Raw genomic sequence first — 19,944 nt, forward strand, 5'->3', positions numbered from 1 at the left:
ACAGTTACAGTTGAACACCGTTAATCCAAAATCGTACGGACCCAAAAAACTATTTCGGAATAGCAATATTTTGGATTAACAATTTTCAGATATGACAGCGTTTGCCAATTATAGATAACGTGAAATACTGTTAACCAGCAATTACATACACACTACATCACCAAAATGAATTGCTCATCTTCTGACATCGATGTTTGTGTTTGTAACACACACATGCTCAATGTCATTCTTTAACAAGCGCTAATTGTGCTCCATTGTCACCTCAAGCCGATCCTTGAGTGCATTCGAAGTAAGGTGTGAAAAACTATGACATGATCGAGTTCGAAATAAGAATTGATAAATAGGTGTGAAATACCAAATGGGGACCGTAGTTTTTACTTCCGAATAGCGATTATTTTGGACTTGAGGATTTCAGATTAAAGATTAAAAATTCAGTTAAACAAAGAAGGAGGAAATCGGGACCGAAAAATAATTTCGAAACAGCGATAGTTTTGTATAAACAGTGTTCAGAATAGTGTTCAACTGTATTTATACTGTTGGTGATAATTTAAAATATCATCGAAATTTTAAAATATGTAATTTATTCACAATTGGGAGTTAATCATATTTAAAATCATTGGCAATAAACCCTACTCCCACCTTTAAGTAGCTAACATACCTTCTGCACCCCCACCACCAGTCTCCACCTTGTGTTTAAGTTCCTGTACCAGTCTCTCGACTGCGGTGAGCTGGGTGCGCACCTGGGCCATGGCTGTCCGGTTCTCCACGATTTCCCGCCCCTGTGTCTCTACCACGTCCTTCCGTGCCGTCTCTGTAGCAACCTTCTCCAGGTGGATTACACGTTCCGTCAGGTTCACCATTTTCAGCTGAGATGCGGACAGGTTAATGGGTAATTTGGCATGAATACACATGTCCAGTACAACACTTCAGAATTCATATATGAACAATGTCACATACATATACTTACCACATAAATAATAATGAAACACTAAGTTACAATCTATCTGTAAATGAAGTTCAGATGTGATTATTGGGTCTTGGATTGACTATAGCATATTGCACTATTTTCAACAATATACCGAGATAAAACCCATTTTGATATGACAACTGTGACTTCTATCATGATCACAATGGATTTAGCATCCATTTTTACAAATCACAAATTAAGCATGGGTAAAACTTCTCTAGGTATGAACTTCTATGATAGTCAGTATATAACAGTAGTTGAGGTGACAAACTTCTGCAAATATAAATAAAAATGTCATAAAATAGCTGTCTGGGCAATGTTCCACAGTGAAAGTTCTCTATACAATCACAGTATACGACACAAGCCCATTTTAATGTAATAGTTTCATGAGAGTCCTGTGCTAGGATGAACAGGGTTAACATTATGTACATAGAATAAGCATAAATAAATAATAATAAATAATCAGCACTATTGTGACTAAACCTGTCTTTCTAATTCTGCTAATTTTATTCGAACAGATAACATAAAACCAGATGAAATAATACAAATTATGTATATGCTGAGCGTTTTTGGAAAAAAAAGGAATAATTTTTTAAAACTAATAGATAAAATAAGCGTTGTTTACCCTTCAAGTTCTTTACCCCTTGCCTTGCATTTGAGAATACAGCCAAATGTAAGGGTCAGATTAATTTACATAATCCTCAAAGATGAACAGGTAACATAAAGCTTGAAGTTTCCCTACAAACAAAGGTACAGGTCAACATCTTCTATGTTCATGTGATTAAGAAATATTTACCATTCAGGGTGAAAACCAGTACTACCCATTGATAAAGCTAGGAGTGGGGATTGAACCATGGACCCTCTGATCCGGAGTCTGATACTTACACTCACCCATCACCAATGATACAATCACAAATTGTCATTTCTTTTAGTTGTACTTACCTTTTTTTATAACAATCGTTTAGAGATAAACAATGTAACAACTTACCCTTCCTTCTTTGTTCGAATTTGTCATTCGTTCCACTTTTTGTTTTAAATCTCTGACATCAGTTTTCATTCTTTCTTGCTCATCATTCATATCCTAAACAAATATAATTATGCCTGTCATTCATATCTCATTGATTCATTAAAAAAATTGCTATCTTTATCAAACTAGGCTTCAGTTTTCTAGAAGAAAAAAGAAGTAAATGTGTAAGTGGCCAACTGTCTCATCTGAAGTATATATCTTCTAGGAGGGTTTCCTTTACTATACTTAAAAAGTTAATTAACATTTCTGCTAATGTGCAGGTATTATAAAGTACAGGTTCAACTCACAGTGACTTTTCTCTGAAACTCTAGGTGTTTCAGGTCTATCTCCTGTGTGAAGAGTGTTAGTTTCTGGAGGTGGTGCTCCGTCTGGTCATGCATGTGGGCTGCTACCTCGACCTCTGTACCCTGTACACAGTAACATGCAACCCAGTTACCTCTACACAGAAGACTAAATACTTCTACAGCTACAATTGTGAAAGTGTAACAGTAAGTTTTTTTCTCTAACTTTTAAGTTTTGTAGAAGGCAAACTGGACTTCCTCAAATGTTAATGGTTTAAATATTTTATATTTCAAGTGGAAAGAATTCCCTATACTTGTTTAAAATATCAGTATCATATATTGCTTGGTTATTTTATATTGCATGTTTTAGCCAATATTCAGAGAACATCATTTTAAATAGGTTTAAGGTTCATTATGCATTTTGCTAGATTAGTCATAGACTTTTATTGTACATGGAAAACAGTTACATGTACCTTGTGAATGAAAATGTATCCTTTTATGTTCGTACAATGAAATGTTAATCTGTCCAATAGCATACGTATTAATGTCAGGAAAATGAACAAAGTAAATTTTCCAGAAAAATTGTATTTTATCTATACTACCTGATACGAGCATCCTATTCCATTAAAACTGCATTCTTTAGGTCGTCTTCCACATGTTTCCATATGGGCATTCAGCTGCAAAAATGAAATACATGTACATTCAGCAAGGTAACAGTTTAATTTACAGTGTTTGACTTCTCAACAACAATGATTCATTAAACTTGAAAGAATTAGAGCTGTCACAAGAGTGATGAATAACCTCAAATTCCGCCTGGACACAAGAATGGCAAACTATTGCTTTGAAAAGAGGCAATAGCTCCAAGGTTATTGTACACTGCATTTCCGCTTATCATGTTTAACCAATGTGTGTTGTTTATTTAAAATCCATTGAGTAATTTAGAAGTTACGCTTCTGACAAGAAAACATAACAAAGGGCAATTACTCTGTAGTTAACTGAAATAGAGTTATGGTTCTTATACACTGCACTTCTTATTATTGCGCTTTACCATCGTATGAAGTTTAATTCAATACCATCCAACACTTTTAAAGTTATGCTCCTTAAAAAAAAAATACCGACAAAGGGCAATACCTTGTATTTAGCTGAAATAGATTTATAGTTATTGCACACTGCACTTCTTCTCACTGTGCTTTACCAAAGTATGAAGTTTAATCAAATCCCATCCAGTAGTTGTCAAGTGCTCTGGATAAGGAAAAGTGACAAAAGGCAATAACTTTGTAATATTAAAGGTAGAGAAGAGTTATGGTTCTTGTATTCTGCACTTTCGCTCAGTGTAATTTACCACCACATGAAGTTTAATTTAATTCCTTCCAGTATTTTTCAAGCTTTGCTCCGGACAAGAAAAGGTAGCTAAGGGCTATAACTCTGTAACTAGCTGGAACAGATTTATTGTTTTTTTTAGTACACTGCACTTCCTCTGATTGTGCTTTACCATTTTGTAGATTAATTAAAATCCATCCAGTAATTTTCAAGTTATGCTCTAGACAAGAAAAACTGCCACAGACCTACTGACCATTCACAGGGTGACTGCAATATGCTCCCATAAGCTTTATTTGTCAGGGGGTATAATTACACATACAGCAGCTAGTATCAACAATATAACATATTCATGAGGCAAACGTAACCATTTACAGCTAAATAAATCACTGTTTCCAAAACAATATAATGAAATGTTGACTGTAGAGGATAGAAAACTATAAATACTATACAATAATAATATTGAAGTGGCCGGTAAACCATGCAGAAAAAACCATGTAGAAAAAAAATATGTGATATCATCAGTATTATCAATAAATAGATACATGTAATACATTTTATTTATGGAAGTTCAAAAAAAAAACTGATCAAAAAAATACTGACTTCATAACTTTAATGAATGAATTATTACCTGTTGTCTTTTCAATCGCTTTGCACCACATTTGTATGGGCAGTCAAGTGGAACCTCCTCACACTGCTTTTGTAGGTGTTCCTGAAACAAAATGTCCTGTCCTAGATTGTATTTACTTGTAAAAACAGGTCACTCTGAGATATCCATGTAATAAGTATAAATTTTTAACTTGGAATACCAGACATATCTAAAAATATACACTGGAATATACCTGGAAAGCCAAGCTTACTATATTTGTATATATATCTTTACCTTATACCAGTATTTGTTTCATTTTGAAAGAATTGTTGCTGCTTACAGCCAGAAGAGATCAAATGTGCATATATATCAGAGGTATGTTTATAAACCAGTTTTATTTATATATCATTACCTTGAATTCAACAAAAAATAGAAATAATCTATAACCTTCAATGAGAGATTCAGATGAATTCATTGAACTTGTTCTATTTGTTTCAAGTCTTTGTCTGTGTATATTTATGTGAAATAAATCATTAATTTTAATTCATATATATTTAGCAAGAACAGAGGATAAACTGACCTGTGTGTATTTCAGAGGTACATTTATGGCACAGTATTTGCAGGGGAAGGGCCTGAATTCGCAATCCTGGGTAGTGTGTCTCTCCAAACTGTTGTGGGGCAGCTTTTCTGTGCAGCCAAGGTTTTCATGTGTGCAGGGGACTGGTCTGTACTCGCAGGACTCTACATGTCTCTGGAATGTAAAGGTAAAACATCTCAAACTTTTTCATAATATTTGTAAAATAAAATAAGAAATGGCAACGATGATTACTTACTTATTCCAAATGTAAAAAATATCATTACATATAATGGAAGTCCACCTTCCAATTGTATAAAGCAATATCTTTTTATTAATAAACCTCAATCAGTATGGGTGAGTTATAGTTTAGAAGTGTTGCTAAATTTCTTTCTTGTCATTTATATTTGTTCCCAATTGATACAAAGCAAAACAAATATGCATCAAAAAATAGTTTGTAAAATTTAACATACAAGATTATTACATTAATAATTTGTAGCTACATTATGAATTATTTTGTAGTTCTTACATCCAGTTCGACCCATTTGACTTGCTTCTCACATCCGAGCTGTTTGTAAATGCAGAAAACAGGTAAGTTTCTGACTTCCCGACGTCCTCCTGGGTCTGGTGTAATCTATGTACATGTACAACAGTATTACATTCATTACAAGTAGTAGGCAAGTGTTAATTTTACTACTTTAAAAGTTATAGAACTTAGCATTATAATGGTACCAGAATCAGTTTACTATGACTAATACCCTGTGCATGCATGTCTTCAATGAGAACATGGTAATAATTATGGTGAATACCGAAAGTCACAATGTTACAACAGGAGGTACATTTAAATGAGCAAAATAAATATTTTCATGAAAAGGAAAATTGCTTCTTACATCTTTCCTATGAAGTTCTTCACAATCCACTTCACCAGCTGGACATTTCACAGGCTCATTTTTTCCTTCAAACAATTTGGGCACACAGTCTTCACAGATTCGGTGGCCGCAACTTGTCTGCATCGAATTTCGAACTACATTGTGACATATTAAGCACCGATGTTTTGGGTCAAGGCGAACAAATTGAGGTAAACCACCCGGTGTTGCAATGGATGATATTGACATTCTAAGTTAATGTTACAAATATCGTCCACCTTTTCCTTCCAACAATAATGTCATGACCCCATGTGGAATGTATTCCATGCTGAAAAGAAAACATACACATAAGTACATAATGGACAAATATTTCAATGAAGCAATGATTTAAAATACGAACAGGCCAACAATTAGATCTTAAATTAAATATGGGTTAGGTAAATTCCTAGATAATCTCCAAATTATATGCAATCAAGCATACTGACTAGTGAAAATACTGTAATTACCCCCCAATTTTAGTAAAAGTCATAAGAAGTTTGTTGCCAAAATACCTGGAAGAAACTCTAAATTGTTTCTTTTTCAATATAACTTGTAGTTTTCCCCTACTCCAGTGTACCGTGTTAATATTTTCAGACTTGTTCATTTCAATTCAGGCTGGTCTAAATTTGCTGTTCAAAATCCTAATTTCAATCAATGATAATAATAACTAAACTTTGGGATTGCTGATGATTTCCCTCCAATTAAAGTATTTTGTCAAAAATTGGATATAAAAGACAAATCCAAGCATTTTTTAGCATCAGCTTTCAGAAATGATAAATGTTGCAGTTTGTAACAGTGATTAGTTGAACCACAAACAGTAATTAGTTGAACCACAAACATCGAGCTCTGAAAATGTGGATCAAGTAATGATCCAGGGATAATTCTAAAAAGAGATTTTCGCAGTTCTCACATAAAATTGTTTAAATTGCATTGAAAATACATAACTATGAGATATTCTCGCGCTCACTCGTGATTTGTGTGTTTTGTGCCTTTTCCATTTTGTTTTTTTAGCGAATTTCAGCACCATCCTTGACTTACTACTGGCCTCACTTGTTCTGTTTTTTTATAATTGCATCACTCATACATGCCATATTTTCTGGAGACCATTCAGGGGGATTTGTTCAGAAAGGCTGAAAATTCAGGGGGATTTTGGTAGTATTCAGGGGGATTTTTTAGCAGGTTTAAGTTGGCGAAATTTAAAAGCATTTTATAGACGCAAGAGTACGAAAAAATGTATTCACTTATTTTTCCCAATGAAAACCTCTAACTTTTTAATTATACAGAATTATTTTATGTCATGATTTATCATATTCTTATGATACACTGTCATGTCATACTGTAAATTAAATTTATCTTCCTCCAAAGTCTTATAAAAAAAATCTGCATAATACTATCAGCTATGATGGTGTTCAGACACTAAGAGAATGGAATAAATTTTATTACTTTCTTCCTTTTCCAAAATAGTAATATTTCTTTGCCTTTGATCATTACTTTAAATTAATTGATCACTTGTTGTTAAGGTTTCCTTTCGGCATTTATCAAACCTTTTTTAAACAGTCATTTCACCCTTGCGGAGTTGTTTCCTTACATTCAGTTTCACTCACATACTTTGGTTTCACCTTGTCATTATTGCCTGATGTAAAATATCTAAAAAAAAACTAAAAAAACAAAACAAAAAAAACTGGGGAATTTTTATCTCCCGCCGGGAGACCGGGGAATGGATCGAAATTCCGGAGGATTTTCCCCCCCGCATGGAAATATGGCATGTTTGATCACTGTCAACCATACCCACAATAATGTGTGTATAGGGAACTTTTTTTAACATTTGGATATTCACTTGTTCCCTAAACGCCACATACCAATGTAAAATATATTCTTCAACTGTAACTCCACAATATTTAACACTGCATTGTTAAATAAAAACACAAAAGTTCAACATAAATTAATTTCTAGCCAATACACTTCTCTTATTATGCTTAAGTGTTTTATGAAACACAAATTTAGATAGATCTGTCAACAAATCATCTCCATTTTGAACTATCTAGAAGGTGCCCGTTATCTTTCCGCTAAATATACTTAGCGCTGGGATCTGTCGTTCTTGGCTAGGAAAACGACAAGTAGGATATGGACGCGTAGAGTCGCCAACACAAAAATCATCAAAGACTCTGAAGCAGCGGTTTATATGGACTATGTCAACCACTGTCAGCCTGTGCATTATCGATTTTTTACACAGATATCTTCAACAAACTTGCTTCCAAGGATTTTAGCATTTACATTATCGGAAGCTTTCTGAAAACCTTGAAAAGTTTCATCTTTAAAATTTACTTTGACCGAGGTACATTTGTATTTGGTATTAAACCTAAGATTCACACAATCTATGTTATTCTTCATGATATTATTCATAAAGAAAATGACTAGGAAAATCTTTAATGTACATGATATGTTAAATTAGTGATTAAAAATGCTTTGGTAGAAAATGCTACACATGCTTCTCATTCTGATTCATGGAAATTACTGGGTCGCAAGACCTTACTGAAAACTGTTTTGAGCAAAAACAGCACAGCTATTGTTCGCACGTGTCCATATCAATCGAAACCGGTAGACGAAAGGTCATTTGATTTCGTGTAACATAGTACGTATCGTTTTTGTTCATAAGTGTTTTGCCGGTTAATAAAATATTACTTACATGGTTTTACATTATTTATGATACGGTATTAACTAAACAACCACGTTATAAAAACAATGTGAAACGAGGGATAGGGCCCAACAAAGATCTTCAAATGGATTTTTTTGTTTATTTTTAAATAAAACGGGATCCCACTTAAGGGCCTTTTCATTGACCCTTCGCACTGATAAACCGGTTCTGGGAGAGTTCAACAAGTCGGGCGTTATCTGCCCCTGCCACTGTCACCACTGTACGGACCATATAGTAGTTACAAGTGCCATTACCCGGTATAATACCAATTTGATAATTGTTTACAACACAATTACATAGATATATTGTTATAAGAGTACAGTACATGTTATTAAGAACTACTATCTATTTTTAAAATGTATGATTTGGCTGTCGATCAACGTGACAGACACTACTAAAATCGTATATATTTTTTAGGATCAGCTTTCATGTATCACGTATATTTCCAGTATATAAACAGCGGCTAGTTTGAAATTCATTAATTTGATCGGATCTCATCCTAGCAAGTTACCTTAGATCCGTTCAAATTAATGAATGAAAGTTTTGCTAACAAACAATCATATATAATATACTAAATCTAAATTGTAATTAAAATTATCAAAGAGAAGATGAGCAAACTGAATTATTTGAAGTCAGTTACTAAGCTAAGCTAAATTCAATCTTTCTTCAAAGGATTATTGCACAATGTGGTGATTTAGATGCCCTATCTTCTCTAATTAATAAGTCTTTAATGTGTGCAAATTATTTCTAATATATTTTAAAACATTTTAATTGTCAACAAATCTTATGTCATGAAATCAGTTTTTAAATGTTTGATTAGCAATTATGTAAATGCAATATATCTTAAAAATATTACAACTAACCTTCAAATATAATTTCATATAAAAAAGGAGTGGGGGCTATTTGACCGAAATGGGGGCGTTTTGACCATTTTTTCCAAGTGGAGGAAATTTGACCAAAAGTGTAGGGGCTATTTGACCAAAATGGGGGCATTTTGACTTGGGGGCTATTTAACTTGGGGGCTTTTTGACTAGGTTAATTAAAGTTAATTACTTAACTATTTGCAATCTTAATTATGTTTGCAATATTACACTTCACTGGTAATCAATTTAAACTTAGATCAACATATATAAGCTTAACTATTACATTTCATTAATGATAGAATTCAAAATTTTACGAACTACTTCTACTGATGTATTGACATACATCCGAGGTTGTTTTCGATAAAAATGACCGAGGAGTTCCGAATGATTTTCCACACAACATAAACATAATAAACTTTTGAATAGTTGGGAATGCTTCATTTATACAATATTTTAGTCTTAAATTACGATAAAGTGGGCAACATCAAATAAAATGGTATTCGGATTCGACTACTCTCAAATTACAACATTTACAAAGTTTAGGATTTCTTTCAATATTAAGATATCTGCCAGTTTCAGTTTCAAAAGAGTGAGAACACAAACGTTATTTCGACATTTCTTTTTTAATATAATCATTATTTATAACGTCAAGACGTTTCTCAAATTTTAACTCACTTTTAAATAGTCTATAAAAATCTAATTTTGATTGACTAGCTACAGTTGTGTTCCACTCATATGTATGTATACTGGTCATACAATCTTTATTTAAACAGAGGTAAGTAATTAACATCATTATTGAAAGCTGTGAATGTATCGCTGAATCCCATGTTGTCTAACAAAGTTTTTAAGGCAAAAGCCACAGTATTATTTCTATTTAAGTGTTCTGAATAAAAGATATATATAGGATTATCAGTATTTTTAATTATTTTAACCAATACCTCAGTGCACTTTCCTTACGTTTAAAAAACAACGGATATCTACCCAGTTCTCCATGAACTGCTGCACAAGAAGTCTAAGGTTTGACACCTAGCAGGTGTTTGCAAAATTTAAGATGTAATCTATCTACTTCTTTAAAATTGTAAATGCCCCATATTTCAGAGCCATACATCAGAATGGGGGAATGCTTGAACCAAATAATTTTAGTTAAGATTTAACATCAAAATGAACTTTATCTAAAAATGCTTGCAAGCTATTGGGATCCGTAGTGAAAAGAGCAATATCATCGGCAAACAACAACATAAATACAGACAATAATATTATATCTTCAGTAATACCATTGATAGATAAAATAAATAATAATGGAAAAGTGGTTCACCTTGTTTTACACCAAGTGAAACGTAAAAAAAATCAGATATATCCATATTTCTACAGTTGAGTACACACGAGTTGACATTCATATATATTGATTTGAACATCCTTAACATTTTAAAACCCGTACCAGATTTGAATAGTTTTATCCATAAAGCCTCGTGATTAACTGTATCAAACGCCTTTTCATAATCAATATAGGCACAATACAATTTTGATTTCTTAATCAAAACCGCCTGAATAATACTATGCAATATTAATATTGTAATGACCCTGTCATTATGCAGGTTACTCACCTGGACATTTACTTGTCACCTTTCTGTGGAACTAATATACAATACTGAGATATATTTAAAGACTATGATATGTTTTATAAATTTGCACTTACTTAAGGTCATGCATGTTTAGATTCCATCCAATCATTTTATTCCTGTTGCTATGTACATACAAGGAGGGTTCTCCACCCACCTTACATATACGTGTTGAATGTATTTGAACTGATAAGTATAACTGTTTAATCATCTTCGTAATAAGATAAACATTATTTATTAAAAGTTGTCATATAATAATCATTTAGATTTTGAGCCACTTCGTTACTGCTTGATTTTATTATGTCTTGAAGTTGTATTTCAATATTGTAAAGAAACTGTCATGGCTGCCGGACCGCTCGGTGGGCACTGTGAGTACCGCCCTACCGGTCCTTCTGTTCTGTCAGAGCGGTCCTCCGGTGACTGGTCAGCATTTCACCGGTCCTCCGTTGATTGGTTGGACGTTTGGCCGGTCCGGCCGCCATTGGTCAGTTTTGATCACGTGGGCATCTCCTGTTCTCTATATAAACAGCGTTCCTTTCGGGATCAGCAGCTTCAATTCCGAGTTCGGATAGCTCGTTTGGGTTAGGTTACACCCGTATGTTTGAACTGGACTTTTGATGTCTAATAGCTCGTTTAATCTGATCTATTGGTCTAGTAGTTTGACCGTACGTAAGTTCGATAATGTGTAGTAGTTTGACCTTACATAAATAACAAGTTGTTTTAACAAAAGTTAATTGTTACCAAATATAGAAAACGTGAGAGCCCATGCAACTTAAACTGTTATCTGATGACTATACATGTGTTTGATGTCAATGATTTGAAGTTATAAGAATACATTATAAACCGTTAAACGTTCAACTCGGTGTTCGTTGTATTTCAACATCTTCCCTTACTTTTGATGAAGTTTTGCCACGACTGCGTAGGTCGTTACAATATACAATCTGAAGTGCTGTGGTTATCTCTAAATCCAAATCTAAATATAAAATGGGTATCTACTAGGGATGGCAACGAGTACTCGAGTACTCGATCGATCGTCCGAGTACTCGAGTACCAAAAAACTACTCGAGTACTCGGAAAAAAATAATAAAAAAATCTTTAAAAATCACCAAATACACGATTTACAGACGAAGTATCAGATCTGGTTTGTTACCGAGAGGAAAATTTGCGGTCATTTAATCCCGGCTGTGTACACAATTGACTCTAATAAATCAGTTGAGAGTTGTTGTGAGAACTGCGAACTGTCAAGAAAGGGCCACTACGGCAATAAGCACTGATGTCAATTAGCGTTTTGATAGCAGAACTTTCACCTACACAATTCTATTGTTTACCAATTGGAGACCGTTACGAGCATTGATTTCTTAATGGGCGTATTTTAACTATTTTGCAATGATTATCACAAATGATTGGTTGATATCTTAAATCAAGAATTATGAATATTAATGAGGTAAACAACAATAATTACAGTACGAAGTATTTCGTTCATTATTTTTATGTATGCTATTAATTTTTGTCATTGTAATTACACGATCTTGTCTTTCCCGAAAACAAATTCAATTTTTCCGAGTAATCGAGCACCTATTTTACTACACGTTGCCATCCCTAGTATCTACCCAATTCACCACATACATCAACATGTGAAAACGATTGTCTAACGCGTAGTACGGCTTTGCAAAATTTTTAATGTATCTTCTCTAGCTGAGTAGACTTCTTAAATCCCCAAATTTCACACCCGTATATAATAATAGATGAAACAAAGGCATCAAATAATTGCAAAGCTACCCTAGGTTAACATTAATACTTTTTCAGATTTGACAACAAGGTGTTAACTGCTCTTAAGCCTTTACCACATCATGTTTGGGTATTAAGGCTAAAATTGCCAGTATAATTTAATGTTACTCCTAGATAGTTAAACTCATTTACAATATCAACATCTTCGTTTGCATACACCCATTTTTCATTACGTTTTGTGCCACCTCTTTTGCGAAAAATTACAATTTTTGTTTTAGCAATATTGACCTCTAAGCCCCAGGTATTACAATAATTGTATAAACCGTCTAACGACATTTGTTAGTCTTCCGGGGTTTCACCAAGAACAACCATATCATCAGCAAATAACAATAAAATCAAACAAATCTCATGTAATGCTAAACCAAAATCGTTTCTATTTTGTAAAATCAATCCTAAGTATTCCACAAATAATGAAAACATACTCGGGGAAAGTTTCTTTCCTTGCCTTAAGCTACTGCAATATTAAAAAGTCTGAATAGCTATTACAGTGTTTTACACAGGACTTTACTGACTGATACATATTGCATATAATACGTAACATTTTACCATCTAAATTGGATTTATACAACTTTAACCACAGCGCATTGAGATATATGGAATCAATATTTATGCGAAAAGCTACAGAAACAAGCTCAGTAGTAAAACGTTTAAACATAAACTCGGTTTAATGGCACTGGGTAAACGCCAAAGACATAGAACATAAAATCACAAACAAGAAACATGGAAGAACAGCACAAAACTCCACAAGCAGCACAGTGCATACATACTATATATGAAAAACTAGGTATGTTTATCAAGGATTGTTAGGTACCGCCTTGGAACGGTCAGTAAAATGTAAATTTACTGGGGGTTTAAACCAGTTTATGTGCACAAACCTCACCCTTATCACAACAAACCTAAGTAAAGATAAAACGCAAAAGGTAAATCTTATATAAGTAGGCATTAACTTGAGGGAACTTAACAATAAAACAAATAATAATAAACCTATGGGTAAACCCCAAGTACTTCTATGATTACAGATCCCAACTCTATCTGCAGACGGAGGAATACAATTCAGAGCACCTAATGCAAAACACTTTTCAAAGATACGATGCAGTCATTGTTTGAAACTAAGAACATCACACACAGTGTGTGTAAAAGCGACATGTATTAGCTAATCTTTCCTTCCAAATGATTTGAAAATGTAAAATATTTGAAGAAAATGAAGTCACATGCCAAAACACTCCGAGTCAGCCAAAAAAGTTTCAGCCAAAAAAGGTTTTAAAGATAACATGAATTAGCAAATTCTTCATAAAATCAAAGGACTGAAAGCTTAGTTATGTAAGGATGCTATATTCAACCCTATATTTTGTTTCAGGAATTCATCTTCAAAAACTAGAAGGCGGGTGCTCTTCAAAATATTGCCTTTATATCCACGGTTTAAATAAAATTCAAGTAATTGATTGAGTCTATCTGCCCAACTACCTGCTGGAAACATTTTAATTTTACTAAAACAAAGTTTCATGTCAATAAAGCAGCAATTAACGTTTATTTTAGTTTACGTAATTTTGCACAATTGACTGAAGATTAAACACAGCATCGAATGTAGACCTGCCTCTTCTTAAACCAAACTGTGCATCAGATTTATCACCTTTTTATGTTATGGTACGGTTATACCCTTAGTCCAGGCGACTGGAAAATTCCCGGAGTTTAAAATAATATTGAAAATTTCTGTAATATATCCGCCTAATATGTCACATGCTTCTATAAAATACTCATTTAACAATTTATCTTCTCCAGGTGATTAATTCTTCTTAAGCAATAATATAGCTTTAATAATTCAAACTTTATCGTATGTTATTGGGTGATCCAGGTCTCCGAAAACAGTACTAAAATCATTGAAATCATGGTTGGCATTAAAATGTTCAGACTCCTCATTTATATCATGGGTTATATCCGGAAACATCTGCTCGAAATGATTTTTGAAATCTTCCAAGGGTACATTTATATTCGTATTACTTGACTTTTGTGAATGAAAATATGTCCAAAAATCTTTAGTTTTTTACGTTTCAAATTTTCAAACTCTTTACAACGTTTGAATCTAAAAGCTGTGCATTTCTTTGACACAGTAGTTTTAAACACTCGTTTTAATCTACACAGTTCGAATCTATCTATATCTCTATGTGAATTATTATAAATATGTAAGGCATTTTTGTACAAATTCTTAGTATTTCTACATTTTTGATCCAACCATTTAGCCGACTCAGTTACAATACATTTTTCGAAACATGGGAAATTTATAATATGCTTAACAAATAAAGGGTCTGCTACCTCACGTACAATGTCAGTAAACGTATTTACAATATGGTCAACATTTTGTACATCACTATTTTGGACTAAATTGTTAAAATCAATAACTCTAGTAATCATTTTTTTAAAGGCATCCTTCTCCTTATCATTCCATTTCAAAAGTTCACCCAAATATGGTTCTTATTTAAATACATTAGTGTTACCAACAATATCAAAAGACATTAGGACATGGTCACTGAACTCATCTAAATGACAAACAGTGGAGTTTTTAACAAAATTAAAGTTATTTTCATTAATTAACAAATAGTCAATAACACTGGAACCTTTGGTATTAAAGCATGTATATTTACCTACGCCACAGTCCGAACCAAGGCGGCCATTTACTATTCTTAATGTAGTGGCTTTACATAAGTCCAATAATTTATTACTGCCCTTGTCGAGTATCTCGGTAACGAGATATCGCATACATAATTTTTATCATCAATATCAGGTACACTAATACTATCGCTTTTACTTGAAGTTTTAGCATTAAAATCTCTAATAATCATAACAGTGCCTAATGAATTATAATGATTTATATCATCTCCGAGGCATTCGAAGAGATCAACGTCAATGAAATTTGCGATAGGCGATGAGTCACCCCACATATACATTGCTGCAAGATATATATCGTTATCATTATTAAAAAAAAATGCTTATCCATGTTTAGCCATATAATAGTGTCATGTGTATTTTTAACTATAGATATGCCTTCCTAAATGATATTTCGTACATAAATGACAATGCCGCCACTATTTGACATTTGTGTCTAACAGATATTCTGAATCTTCTGCAGAAGTATAACATTGGGGCAGTTGTCGAAACTCTTGCGAAGGGACCGCCGACAACAAAGTACTTTGAAGTTTTGTTTGTTTCAAGAGATGTTGTTGAAAAGCTGCTATCTTCGCCCGAACTAACATATAGAAGGAGGTGTTTTTTTTTCTGTTATAAACTCTCAGATTGTTGAGTGTATGTGGCACTGACTTCCTGTCCATTTAGGGGACTTTGTTGTGAAAAGCATTTTTCAACCTTACGGTAAGGCAATTAACATTGAGGACATGGAAGTGAAATATGGAGTGGCCAAGATCAGGAATTGTGTTAGGATTGTGAAACTAGGGGTGACATAGGAGGAATGGGGGTTATTCCCCAATTGCTTTACTTTCCTTGTGGAAGTTAGGCGTTTGTGATAATGCAGGGACGTGCGCCTTTGTGTCTGAGATGTAAACGTGTGGACACTCGAGGAGCTCCTGCCCGAGGATTGCAACTAAAGCTAGGGCAGATTTTGCAAGTGCGGCCTAAGCCATTACGCTTGAGGCAGACAAACCAGACAGGAATATGCTTTGGAGACGGGGGAAGACCAGGAGGTGCGGGAGGTCACAGCCGAAGGACATGACGGGACTGGATATCAGAAGAGGAAGAAGGAACGTGAGGAGGAGAGCAGATAGAGTGAGGAGGAGAATGAGGTGATGTAAATTAAGACGAGAGGGGAGAAGCGGTCTGGCCAAACGGTGTTCAGTCAGATTCTTCTTGAGAATCCGATGACCCGCACGGAGTCCACTGCCAAGGATTCGGTCATGTATGAGCTCCTGGCTCTACAGAGCCCTACCATGTAATTTTGATTTATTATTTTACATTTAACCATACTGATTTAGATTATGGATTATACAATGTTAATATGGAGAATTTTTTAATCGTAAAATGTACTTTAATTTTGAACTTTGATTCAATAATACGATTTTGCCGGGTTTATTTATATTTAATAAGAGATAATCATTCTTTAATTTCAATAAAACTGTTTCCTCATCCTAAAGAATAACCACTCTCAAATAACCTGTGTCATTTTCTTAAAATGTACTTTTCCTCCACTCAAGTGATGTTTTCTCACAAACGTGTACATTTTAATTATTTTTTAACACTATACAGCCTTCATTCTTCCTTGGACAAGATCCGCTACCAAGGTGTGTTAATTATACACACTTAGGCATAGATTGTAATAAAACGCTCTCGGTACAAGAACGCATGCATCAAAATACGTGGGGCGTATATGAACATTTGCAGTAGTGGCATCGACCCCGACACCATCAGCGCAAAGACATTAAGATTTAAGAGTATTATACACCTCAGTTGTTTTACCAAAAGCTCTTTATGGCTGCTAGCTATGGAACATCTATTCTAAACAGGATATCAAGAGACTCGAAACTGCGCATCATTTCTGCATGAAGCACATGCAATGATTTCAAAGGAACATCTCTACCAAATATGTGTTGATGACGCTTAATATGACATCCATAGAAACTACTATAGACTTTTAAAAGCTTCAACTGTTGTGTCAGCTATGTAGACTATCCAGTCAATACTTATTAAACTACATTCTCATTAACAGGCTAATTCGATTTATGCACTATGATAAACAAAGCGTGGGTTTCATTCCAGATATCTTTTGATTACTACAGAAATCTAGCCTAGTTGAATATTTAACGAAGTCTATTGATACTGGAAAGATTCCATCAAAATACGCATGGAAAAGACTATTGAATCGCATCGTTAAACGCATGAGCTACGATGAAAGAACTATCGAAAACCAAGCCGTTATAAATGTTGTATCTTATAATAGCTGTTCGCCACTATGGGACATTGCAAAAACAAGACCAAGGCTTCGTTCTGTTTGTAACTTAATCTTGAATGAACTAGGACTGTTTATTTCAGGCCAATGTGTTCAGATATGTAAATCCTGTCAATTGTTGACTGATAATATGTGTGTTCATCTTCTTCTGTTTTGTCACGAGAAATATCTATCTTTGCGATACGATATACGACCATTGTGGTCTCGAGACTTATAAGGCGATTATGACAATGACTTGTTCTGACCAATGTGCTCACGTGTTTGCTGTCAGTATAGAAAATGATAACGGCTGCTTAGTAAATTATCCAATTGCATGCACTTGTTTGTTGTTGTTGTTGTTTGTAAATTATGTAAAGCTGTTGGCTATAATCTGGCTTAACATTTTTTTTCTGTTTGAAACTCTCGCAGAGTTTATAATGTTATTTATGTAGTCAGTGTGTTAATAGTATGATAATATACTGATAGTTTTTTTTTATTCTCGGTTTGATAAACTTGCTGAATGATATGATATGTATTCATCAATGTGTATTTACTGTCTATAATGTTGTATATAATTGTATATAAGTTCATCTCTTCAATTTTGGAGGAATAAAATAATCTATCTACCATTACACTCACTTAAACTTCATATACATTTAAACACGTTAAACAAATGATCTTAGAATGGATATTTTTTGTAATCTTTTTTTTATCTCGGAATTTAATCTTATCTGGAGATTTTAATTTCATTTTTAACACCAAACTAGTTAAAATTGGTGGATACCTAGAGAAAGGTGGTCTTAGGTCTAAGTGCTTTTCTTCAATTATTAAAACATATGGTATGACTGATGTTTATAGATACCCAACAACAAATGGTATATTCTTTTGTAGATATAATATAGGTTGTAGATTAGACAGATTCTATTTATCTTCTGAGTTGAAAGATGATGTGTTTGATACTGTATTTTACCATGCTCTATGTCTGATCATGAGTTAATTTATGTTAAATTAAAAATTAATAACAATTTTAGTATCGGGAAATCTAATTGGAAATTGTATAATTAAATATTATTGGATGAAAAAATTGTCAAATATTTTAAGTTTTTGGGATAACATGAAACTATTAATTAAAGAATTTTGTATAGATTATAGTTAATGCAAAAGTACTGAGTATCATAAAGAACTGGGGAATTTAAAAAACAGTATCCAGATATACCATACCCTCTGCTGTGGAGAAGATTTTTATTAAATCTAAAAAATAAGCTTTATGAAGGGTGCCTATATTCGCAGTAGAGCTAATCTAATTAACCAGAATGGAAATATTTCGAGGTTTGTTTTCGTGATGTTGCGTTTTCAAAAGGTAAAGATTTATTATAAATGAAATAGATGATAATAATATAGTGAAGAAATCATCTTTAGAAATATTGAACTCAAGTTTAGTTTTTTTTTTATAAAACTTTGTACACAGCTGAAAATATTGATAGCTCTTTAAATGATATGTTTTTAAATGATCTCCTTAGGATTTCTACTGATGACAATAATGATTTGACATTAAGCCAATCAAAATTAATGAAATCGAATGGATCATAACAAAACACCAGCTAGAGACGGTTTAACGTCTTTATTTTAGCTCTAATTTATTGATATATTTGGTCCATTTTTTTAGAATTTTTTTATCATAAGTTACGAATTTCGTTCTATTTCAGAATCTCAAAAGTTATAGGCCTATTTCTTTATTGAATATAGATAGGAAACTACTGTCAAAAAATACAAACAGATTAAGTAATGTCTGGCCTAGTATAATAGGAATAAGTCAGACATGTTCGATCAAAGGTCGCTCCATTTTCGATAATGTGCATTTAATGAGCAATTTGGTTGATTAGAACCAAAAGTGCTTGTTTTAAAACTTTAGAAATTCAAGAAAAAGCTTTTGATAAAGTATCATGGCCATATATGTTTTCAGTTTTAGAATCCTTCGGATTTGATAAAAAATATATCAAGTGGGTGAAACTTTTTAATATATTTCTAATTAGAAAAGATATCATCAAGAATATGCAAGACATTGTTGATTGGATAGTCAAGCGCAATTTGACACAAAAATAGATTTATATCGTCGACAGACTTTCCGAAATAATGCAAATGCTTTTTGAACCAAAGTCTCATAAAATTTTCTTTCGTAAAATTTGTTCAACTCCTTCATTCGGAACTCATCGGCCATTTTTATCGAAAATAACCTCGGATGTATATGGACGGTTTACATACTCAGAAATTGGTATGTTTAAGTACGCTGCAAGTAGATCGAGTAGTAATTAAATTTAGCAGTTAAACTTTATGACTTAAAACTCTAAGGAATTTTAATTATGTTTGCTATAAGACACTTCACTGGCAA

At 33.3% G+C, this 19,944-nt stretch overlaps 1 protein-coding gene and 1 long non-coding RNA gene across 7 annotated transcripts in view; one reads left to right on the plus strand and one right to left on the minus strand.

The window, feature by feature from the left end:
• The window catches only part of LOC128208800 (TNF receptor-associated factor 3-like), a 66,523-nt gene that overhangs the window by 15,030 nt on the left and 31,549 nt on the right, over positions 1-19,944 (minus strand). For 5 of the 6 annotated variants that reach the window (XM_052912402.1, XM_052912403.1, XM_052912406.1 and 2 more), the window contains 8 exons: positions 5,646-5,949; positions 5,285-5,389; positions 4,762-4,932; positions 4,224-4,304; positions 2,878-2,952; positions 2,282-2,401; positions 1,956-2,048; positions 659-866 (listed from right to left, as the gene is read on the minus strand). In XM_052912402.1, coding sequence (XP_052768362.1) covers positions 659-866; positions 1,956-2,048; positions 2,282-2,401; positions 2,878-2,952; positions 4,224-4,304; positions 4,762-4,932; positions 5,285-5,389; positions 5,646-5,870 — 1,078 coding nt within the window. In that variant the 5' untranslated portion in view covers positions 5,871-5,949. Of the gene's footprint in view, positions 1-658; positions 867-1,955; positions 2,049-2,281; positions 2,402-2,877; positions 2,953-4,223; positions 4,305-4,761; positions 4,933-5,284; positions 5,390-5,645; positions 5,950-8,346; positions 8,482-19,944 lie in introns of those variants that run through there. The other variant, XM_052912404.1, reaches the window with a different exon arrangement.
• Positions 4,286-18,423, plus strand: LOC128208801 (uncharacterized). Its single transcript, XR_008256892.1, has 5 exons — positions 4,286-4,556; positions 4,777-4,945; positions 5,278-5,346; positions 15,750-16,562; positions 16,877-18,423. It is a non-coding gene; the product is annotated as an uncharacterized LOC128208801 (long non-coding RNA).

Source organism: Mya arenaria, chromosome 11 (genome assembly GCF_026914265.1).
Source record: "Mya arenaria isolate MELC-2E11 chromosome 11, ASM2691426v1".
Lineage (NCBI taxonomy): Eukaryota > Metazoa > Mollusca > Bivalvia > Myida > Myidae > Mya > Mya arenaria.